General features: G+C 38.6%; 1 protein-coding gene across 1 annotated transcript; it reads left to right on the forward strand.

Moving 5' to 3' along the window:
* Nucleotides 1-88: 88 nt before the first annotated feature.
* Nucleotides 89-9276, forward strand: edil3b (EGF-like repeats and discoidin I-like domains 3b; the record flags this gene model as incomplete). Its single annotated transcript, XM_079448317.1, is given in 15 exon segments — nucleotides 89-101; nucleotides 684-701; nucleotides 704-757; nucleotides 853-882; nucleotides 1125-1253; nucleotides 1958-1971; nucleotides 1974-2049; nucleotides 2052-2072; nucleotides 3050-3231; nucleotides 4080-4092; nucleotides 4095-4234; nucleotides 4698-4842; nucleotides 5587-5771; nucleotides 6929-7084; nucleotides 8523-9276. Coding segments are annotated over 15 exon segments (1326 nt in total). The 3' UTR covers nucleotides 8673-9276.
* Between the last annotated feature and the right edge of the window lie 295 nt (nucleotides 9277-9571).

Here is a 9571-nt window from a genome sequence, read left to right on the forward strand (position 1 = left end):
TACTCTATTATATTTGACCATGTTTAATGCAAACGCTGCTTTAAAAGCGATAGAAACCTTCACACAAATTCTACTGGATTTTGTTGTTATGATCTGTCTGGGTATGAACATTCTTCCAAATATCTTTCTCCGTTCATCAGAACAAACACTTTTGAACGACTCGAAGGAGTTGAAGGAATTTTCATTTCTGGGAAGTATCCCTTTAACCTTCTACATTTCTGTATTATTGGCATTTTGTCATTTCTAAACATCTGCTCTGTACCTCGGTTTTAAAGTAAGAAACGACGTTCAACCGTCACGAACATGTAAATATAATGTCATATATGTTATTAAAAGACATATGTATAATACATTTTTTGTGAAATATTAAACTGCGGCTCTCTAAATGATTTGCAGCATCCGGGTCATAGCTTGTTATTAGTTTTGTGAAAGTTGCGACTGGCCAATCGGAATCAAGCATTCAAATGAAAAATAAAACCCTTTAATGCACGGCAAGCTGTGGTTTATCCTGCTTATGGTCATTTAACTGGTTTTAATGCACACCTTCAGCCAATCAGAATCAAGTATTCAAACAGACCATGGTATAATATTGAACATGTAATTAGTTATTAAAGACTTTTTCAGAGAAACTTACTCAACACTGTCAGTGTTGCTCTGTTCAGTATCTGTGTGTTGTTTTGTAGGTGAGGTGTGTGAGCCGGTTCATGTGAGAACGGTGCTGACTGTCCCACGACACCCGCTGATGAAAATGTTTTGTGTGAGTTTGGATAAGAGTTACAAACGCCAAGCGGTGTTCGTTTCATTTCTGAAATAAATATTCAGTCTGAAACCATCGTTCTGTTTTCTCAACAGCATCAGGATGGGAAGAGCCAGCGCTCATCGGTGAGTTTCTAAACTGACTGTCCGTGTGAGCATCACATTCACGTGTTTCTTAAAGGACAGATGACTAATGCTCAAATGATGAGCTGTAAATATAAAATACATTTGCTTCATGTTCAAAAGAAAGGAAGACATGCAATAATATATAATAAAAGTGACCAAGAACATTAAAGAAATGTCTTTCACATGCAGATGAACGCGCATTATTATTTTGTTATTCCTTAAACTTTGTTTGTGTGATTCAGGACCCTGCCGTCCAAACCCCTGTCATAACGGAGCCGTGTGTGAGATCAGCGAGACGTTTCGAGGCGACACTTTTGTTGGATATGTCTGCAGGTGTCCACCTGGATTTGAAGGTGTCCACTGCCAACACAGTAAGAAACGTCTCAGAAACCTTTTATATTAAATGCATATCTGTCAGTCAGTCTGGTGCTGATATAATGGTCACGTACAGAATAACATTTCTTCCCGAACCACTTCTTGATTCTCAGTTGATTCTGAGCTGACAGAAGTGTGAATGAGGTTTCATCTCTTCTGCATGTGTATGTTTGATCTGGTTTGGGTTTAGAGACAGGAGTATAATCAACACAGACTGATTCTTGTTTTATGTTGTGTTATTTTCTCATTCCCTGTGGTTACAGCACAGCGTTTGCATTATTCAGTGCTTCAGGGCAGAGAGAGAGAGAGATGTGACCTTCTCCTGAAGTGACTTGTAGAAGGGCAGATTGAAAGCACAGATAAGAGATTCAGAGATTCAGTCGCACAGCTGATAAGAATAACTAGAGGATATTTCAGGGAGGCAAATCAAAATGTCCCCATGTTTTCCTCGTCCTAACTGAATAACTGAGAAGCATCTCTTCTCTCTCTCATGAGAAATATCTGAGACTTGAGACATATCAATTTAATCTCATTGATATTTAGGAGAAATAATGGAGATGTCAAAGAGATCTCACGGTGTGATGAGTAGAGAGATCATGAGAAATGACGACTGACCTTTTGGAGATTCTTCTTTGACGAATAATTGAATGCAGAATGGAATGATGTCCCGCGGTTGATTTATATCTTCTTCTCTCTTCAGATACGAACGAGTGTGAGAGAGAAACCCATGCAGGAACGGAGGCCGCTGTACGGATCTGCGTGTCAACTACACCTGTCAATGTCCCGGTGAATACATGGGAGGAACTGTCAGTACAGTAAGTGAGAATCACAACTACATCACCTCATTTGACGCCGTGTCGTGAGAGTATTCTGAGGTCAGAGATGACATTGATAGATGTACAGATTTTTCCTCCTGATGAGACTCACCGGACGGTCCAGAACCTCACACCTGTGTCTCAACACATTTGTGAACGTTGAATTGAATTAGTGAGAGAATGTCTGGTTCTCTCAGTTGTACGGCTCTCAGAGGAGCGAATATAAAGTTACACACCTGGATGAGGTTTGATTTGTGATCGTGCTGTCGGAACAACACCAGAAGTGTTCCCAGCGGACACACGATGCGATGGATAGACGTGGAGGCTTCAGTAATGTCATCCCCTGAGCTCCAGAGAGGAGCTGAACGACGCTGGGACTGCAGCGATGATATTACAGTATGCAAGGCATCCAGGGGTTTAAACCTGGCAGATGTTATTAAGGACAAAGCATTTAAAGCCAACGATAACCGGTCTGCAGTGAGGACCTGTGAGCATCCACACGAGAACTGTGGTGTTCAGTTCATTTCAACGTGAGAAAAAAATGAGGATTTTGTCATAATTTATTCATCCTCACGTCATGTCAAACCTGCATGAGTTTCTTTCATCCGCAGCAAACAACAGAAGATATTTTGAAGAATGCTGATCGTCAAACAACACTGAACTCCTTTGACTTCCATCGTATGAACACGAAACAACTGAGACGTTTCTCTAAACATCTTCCTTTGTGTTTCACTGAAGAAAGACTCGCACACAGATATACAACCGCACGAGACGAGAGAGAATAAATGATTTTTGGCTGAACTTTTCCTTAACTTCCTGAAGTAAGATTTGAGGTCTCGTTCTCAGCTCTTATGTCTTATCCATCGAAATGAACGCAGATCGCATACGTTCATTCTGTTTTGGGAGAATGTGAATGGATGTTTGTATGTGCAGACTTGATTCCTCTTACCTTTGTTGGTTGCATCTTCTTTTCTCAGAATGTTCTGGACCTTTAGGGATGGAGGGCGGGATCATTTCAAACCAGCAGATAACAGCCTCATCCACACATCGAGCTCTGTTTGGTCTCCAGAAGTGGTTTCCGTACTTCGCTCGACTAAACAAGAAGGGTCTTGTCAATGCCTGGAGCTCAGCTGAAGGAGATCGATATCCGTGGATTCAGGTCATCGCACCACATTGACTATTGGAGAAAGACAAGAACCTGCTCCGCCTCTGAAACAGCTGTCATATCAGTCATTCAACACAATACCAGAATAAATCATACAGTGATCAAATCGTTTATGAATTACAATTATACAGTATAATAATTAAATTATTTAATATTAACATTAGGGCTGTGCAATATATAATAATTATCAAAATATCGCGATGGTTTGCGATAAATTATTTATTAAATTCTTCAAAAAGTTATGTATGGTCAAGTTTAAGGTGGATAGTATAGTATCTATCTGGCGGGTGGATGTTAGTTGGCATATGCGTGCTTGCGCATGATAGCGTGTGTGTGCTCTGTGCGTCAGTCAATGAACAATTCGCAAAGCCAATTTTTTTATTTATTTAGTTTATTTGTTTAATGCAACAGTAAAACAAGGCTGTTCATTTCAGAAGATGAAGTGATGCTTTCTTTTTCCTAAAATAATGTGAATTATATATAACTTTTTTAATATATTTGAATATAATTTAAATTGATTTTGGAAAAGAAATGTCGTATCGACATATAAATATCGCATTATTTAGCATGCTATCACATATCGCATTTTTCTCAATAACGCACAGCCCTAATTAACATTCAATATCATTTAATTTAAATAGTTATATTATTAGACACTAGCCAAACACAGATCGGAAGTTAACGTCCCGCCACACGCGTCCGTTGAAACGGCCTATTAGTTTAATGATGATACAGTATGTCGATCACATGCAGTCAATATAGATGAATGTAGGTCAAATGTCCGATACCTATATTCTGTAGCAGCAGCTTCACATGATCATGATGATGATTCACTCTCACAGATCAATCTCCAGCGGCGATGAGAGTGACCGGTCTGATAACACAAGGAGCCAAGCGCCTCAGGAGTCTCGAGTATGTCAAGTCATTTAAAGTAGCGTACAGTGAGGACGGGACAGCCTGGAGCATGTTTAAAATCAAGGACACACATGAGGACATGGTGAGACACAGAGCTCTTTACACATTTAAATGAAGAAACCGTCACACTCTTCATACTGTATGAATCAATGACAAATCTGAAGGTGATCATAGATATTACTTCCAATCTACTGTACTTCAAGCACTCTTAAAGTTTACGCATTCACACCCAGATACTACATCGTTTACAAGTATACTGCGGTATTGACGTTTTTTTACAGGACAAATGAAAAACACACATGTAAACTAATTGTGTCCTCAAAGTTCAGTACTTGAATGATCTAACTACACTTAAAAATATACTTTTATAAACTACCATCTGGGCCAGTTCAGTCCCAAGTAGTATTGAAATAGTACACTAGCAAGTATAATACTAGTACATTGATATTACTCTACTATAAGCAATAAACTTGAAGTAATTTTTTGTACTTCCCTCTCCCTAAATCAGTTGATTTAATAATGGATTGGTGTTTGTTTGTGAACAGATATTCAGTGGAAACACAGATAACAGCAGTCCCTCCTCCAGCTCCTTCAGTCCTCCCATCGAAGCTCAGTACATTAGAATTTACCCACAAGTCTGTAGAAAACACTGCACGTTGCGTCTGGAGCTGCTGGGATGTGAGCTCACAGGTCTGTGTGTGTGCGTGTGTGCGTGCGTTCGTGTGTGTGTGTGTGTGTGTGTGTGTGTGTGTGCGTGTGTGTGTCTGTGCATGGTGTGGTGGGTAAACTTACATCACATGACAACAGTTTGAAGTTATATTGCATTACTGTTTCCCTGCTTATAACATTCCTCTGTTGTCTGATATCGATCACGAAATGAGACTAAATGAGATATGAACAAAAGGTTTCAACAAATGAAATGTCCTAAATCACAACTAATAATCTCTCCCTGTTATTCATAAACATTTCCTCAGTAACTTATTATCAAAGTCAGTAAGTGCAGCTGTGACACGTCTGAGGAGAACTGGTCCTCCCGGCTGAGTCTGGTTCCTCCTGAGGTTTCTTTCTCCATTTATTTATCATTGGAGTTTGGGTTCCTCGCCACAGGGCCGTGTTGGCTTGCTAACTGGGAGACTGCTGATATTATAATCTATTATTTATTAGAATGATCCTGCTTGTTCTATAAACACCATGCGCTGTGTTTTGCCTTCTCTGTGTTTTTCTGTTTTTCTCCTGTAAAACTGCTTTGGAACAATGCACATTGTGAAAGCGCTATGTAAATAAATTGAATTGGTGTGTGCATGTGGTGTGTATGTGTGATGTGTGCGTCTGTGTTCGGTGTGCGCGTGCGTTTTAAGGATTTTTGTGTGTTTTATATTCATATTTCGGTCAAAACTGAAGTGTGACATTTACATTCACACCTGTTTCGTGAAGGATGCTCAGAGCCCATGGGGATGAAGAGTGGACACATTGAGGATCATCAGATCTCCTCCTCCAGTGTGTTTCATACCCTCAACATGGACATGTTCTCCTGGGAACCCTCCAAAGCCAGACTGGACAAACTGGGCAAAGTCAACGCGTGGACGTCCGCTGACAGCGACCAATCACAGTGGCTGCAGGTGAGAAAGTCAACACACGCTGATGTTAAATTATAAAAAACATCAATGAAGAAAATATATTTCATGTTTTATAAACACCAACATTTTCACACTACAAAAATATAGAAAAATGTATGCAGGGGTTTATAAATATATATAATTTTAAGACAAATAGAAAAACGGTCATTTCAGCCTAGAATCATTCAGAGGGGATTGTGGGGGATTGTGCTCTCATGAAATCAGGGAACCTTGCGCAGTAAATCATTTAATATTTCATCCATGATGTTATCTGGCACCTGGCACACATTCATCCTCAAACAATCAATAGAATTCAAGATGAACATTTATTTTACCCATAATCCCCCATACTCACGCACACACAACATGAGGTCAGAGTCAAGCTCAATGTCACAAACATCACAAATCAAACTAAGCCATTGAGCGTGTTTGTTTTGCTGCTGATATATAAGATGGTTGAGTCTGAAACACCACTGATCTGAGATCAGGACATGCACATGACATATTTTTTCTTCTATTTCTTGTAAAAACATTTTTGTTCTGTAATTAAAGAAATGAATAATTTTGCTACTAAACATCCACCTTCAAGGTCAATGGGTGTTTAAGATCATGAAGAAACATTTAGTTCTGTCAGTTGTCTGTGTGTTTGGCCGATTCAATTGGACTTTCAGTTCACATACAGTATATTGACTGCTTTATATCGAGTTATTTACAGGTGAAGGTCTGTGAAGATTTAGTATGACGTTCCTCATCTGGCACTAAATTCAGACGCTAACCGTCTGAGAAAAGGTGCCGCCACAGCAGCTTTAAGATTTGTTTTGTCATCAAACACTTTCTCCGAGGTCTGCAGCCGTATAACCTACTTTAAAATGACATTTTCAGACATCGACACTGCAAACTCCTGAAGGTGCCCAGCTCCGCTTCTATATCTGATGTCCTTCACACACACTTTTGTTCTCCTGGACACTTTTCATTTCACTCTCAGACTCCAAACCCACAGCTGAGGGGTGATGCTGAGCTACAGAAACACTTCTGTTCTTTATCAAACAGAAAACAACTAAAGGAGACAATCCAGTGAATAAATGTGTTTTAATAAAGAGAATAATGTAAAATAGTTTTCATCTCTCTCTCCCTCATTCTCTCTGTCTCTCTCACATCAGGTGGATTTGCTGATTCCGACTAAAATCACAGGATTCATCACACAGGGAGCCAAAGACTTTGGTCGTGTTCAGTTTGTTGGTTCTTATAAAGTGGCGTTCAGTAATGATGGAGAACATTGGCTCATATATCAGGATGAGAGACAGCAGAAGGATAAGGTGAGACCTTCCTTTACTGTTTACCAAATTACCATTATCTCAAATATGATTTCACAATAAATGTAAGTTTATGTCATCAGAATTAAATAAATGAAACTGAAGTTTTAGGTTTCACAAAGAGATGATGACAGATAATAATAATACATCTCTATTAATAATCTAATATAAATGAATATGATTTTTTTCTTACCTTTGTAAAAGTTATAGAATGAAATTGGCTGAATTCCTCTTAAGAACTAGAATAAAGTGCCTTCATACTCACAAACATAATGAAAGATGACATCAGCAGTAGCCGAGAAGAATTGTGAAGTTCTCAGCAATTTTCAGACAATCTCCAACCTCTAGCTGATATCACCTCCACAACAGAGAGACGGACAAGAAACTGAAGTCAAACATCATTATTAATATTCATCATGTGTGAATTTAAATGAAATCACGTCTCAAATCATGAAATCATGGCACCTGTGTAGATGTAAAGTGTAGATTGACGGTGATGTAGGGACCCAGACCAACTTAGTATCACAAAAATCACAACCCTCACAATAACATCATGACACACAAAACAGAGCATTAAGAGGTGCTTTTTAAAATCATTTGGTTGTTCAAAGACATAAAGAAAGTGTTATAATCATATATAAATAATATAAAAGAAAAAGAAAGAAGAAAGAAGAAAGAGAGTCAATATAAGTTTGAGTCTCAGTCAAATCAGCTCAATGAAAATGAAGGACTTTCTGCAGTCACAGTTGTGTGATCGTTCTTCTCATGACACTAACACACGCACACACACTGCAGTGCATTGTGGGATACAGTATTTCACAGAGGTTGTTTAGGTTGTACACTGAATGTTTGGCAAATGTAGAAGAAGGTCATTCAGATATTTTATTCATACAGAACATCGACTTGCACACACACACACACACTACAGTGCAAATACAGATCGCAGAATAATATTTGATTCTGAACGTATTCTGAACATGCGCACACACACATTTCTCACAGGCACAGACACACACGGACAAACACACACACACAAAGACAGACACACGCATAAACATATGCACATCACACACACCGTGCGGCGAACACACACAAAACTCACTTGCGCGCGCAGGTCATGAGAGACATGTTGGGGGTGAGATGTACTCTGATGCTTTTACTGCAGATCTGACCAGATTCTCTCAGAGGACCGATCTAAGAACAACGTCCTTTAACAAGAGCTATTAAAACACCACAGGTTACAGTGAGAGTTCAGCAAAAGATAAAAACAACTTTCATCACTCACACTTGTGTCGTATCAAATCTGTGTGACTTTCTTCTGCAGAACAGGTTTACGTCACATGAGAGAGAATAAATGATGACTGAGCACATGACATCTGAACATCTGTCTGAAATATGAGTCATTTTCCACATCAGAAATAATGATTTTTTTGATGCTCAGATCTTCCAAGGAAACTTTGACAATGAAACACACAGAAAGAACGTGATAGATCCGCCGATTTTTGCCCGATTCATCCGGATTCTGCCGTGGTCGTGGTACGGACGCATCACTCTGAGGACGGAGCTTCTGGGATGTCCAGAAGAACAGTGACTGTCTCAAACACACACTTTAAACTAATTTCTAATGCTGATTCAATACACGTTGTCTTTGAATAGAAAACTCTTTTGAAAACATTTAATGGGACTGTTATGAGGATTATGATGAATTTCTCATGCTGTAAACCATCAGGCTTTGTGAATGTTACAGTAAATATTCATTATTTTTGTTTGGTGAACATGTTTTATTTGTTTAAGTCAAACTCAAAGAATGGAAAGTGCATATGTTTGCAGGTGAATGTAACTGAAGTGCAACATGACTTTTAAAATCCACATCGAATCTAATGTCAATTCAGACAACAGAAAGATACCATTTCATAAAAAACATGTTTGTCTTTTTGGAATAAAACCAAGTCCTGCACTATATTTACTTTTGATTGAATATATTCTTTTACTCAGGTGCACATTGACTACAAACCTTTTGTCTTTGTTTTTTTATTCTGTATATATAGAAATATACTATAAATCAAGTTTTCTTAGACTGTATACTGGATTTCTATTATTCATGACAGGACTGATTCAGTATTTAAAAGACGGGATGTATACTGTACTTACAGTGGGTAGTTACTCAACACTTTAAAAATAAAAATGAAACTTTGAAATTGTTTTGGCAGTTTTGTTCGTGTTCAGTATATCCAATCAGTCTGAAAATATTTCATGTCCGTTTCATTTTTTGCCGACAGCTTCACTTTACACGCTTCAGTAAGCAGAAGAATCACATTGAGAGTTTGACCTTTACTGTTTCAGTGTTCATGCACAAGCTGCAAAATGAAAACCAAACGCATCTCTGTTTTACCTCTGCTGTTTAACATCACCAATACAGATAGAGTCCAGCCAAACATCCAGACCGGTCGAAAACAAACAAACAAAAATGTGTAATTTCAGGCAACACAT

Source organism: Barbatula barbatula, assembly GCF_947034865.1.
Source record: "Barbatula barbatula genome assembly, chromosome: 24".
NCBI lineage: Eukaryota > Metazoa > Chordata > Actinopteri > Cypriniformes > Nemacheilidae > Barbatula > Barbatula barbatula.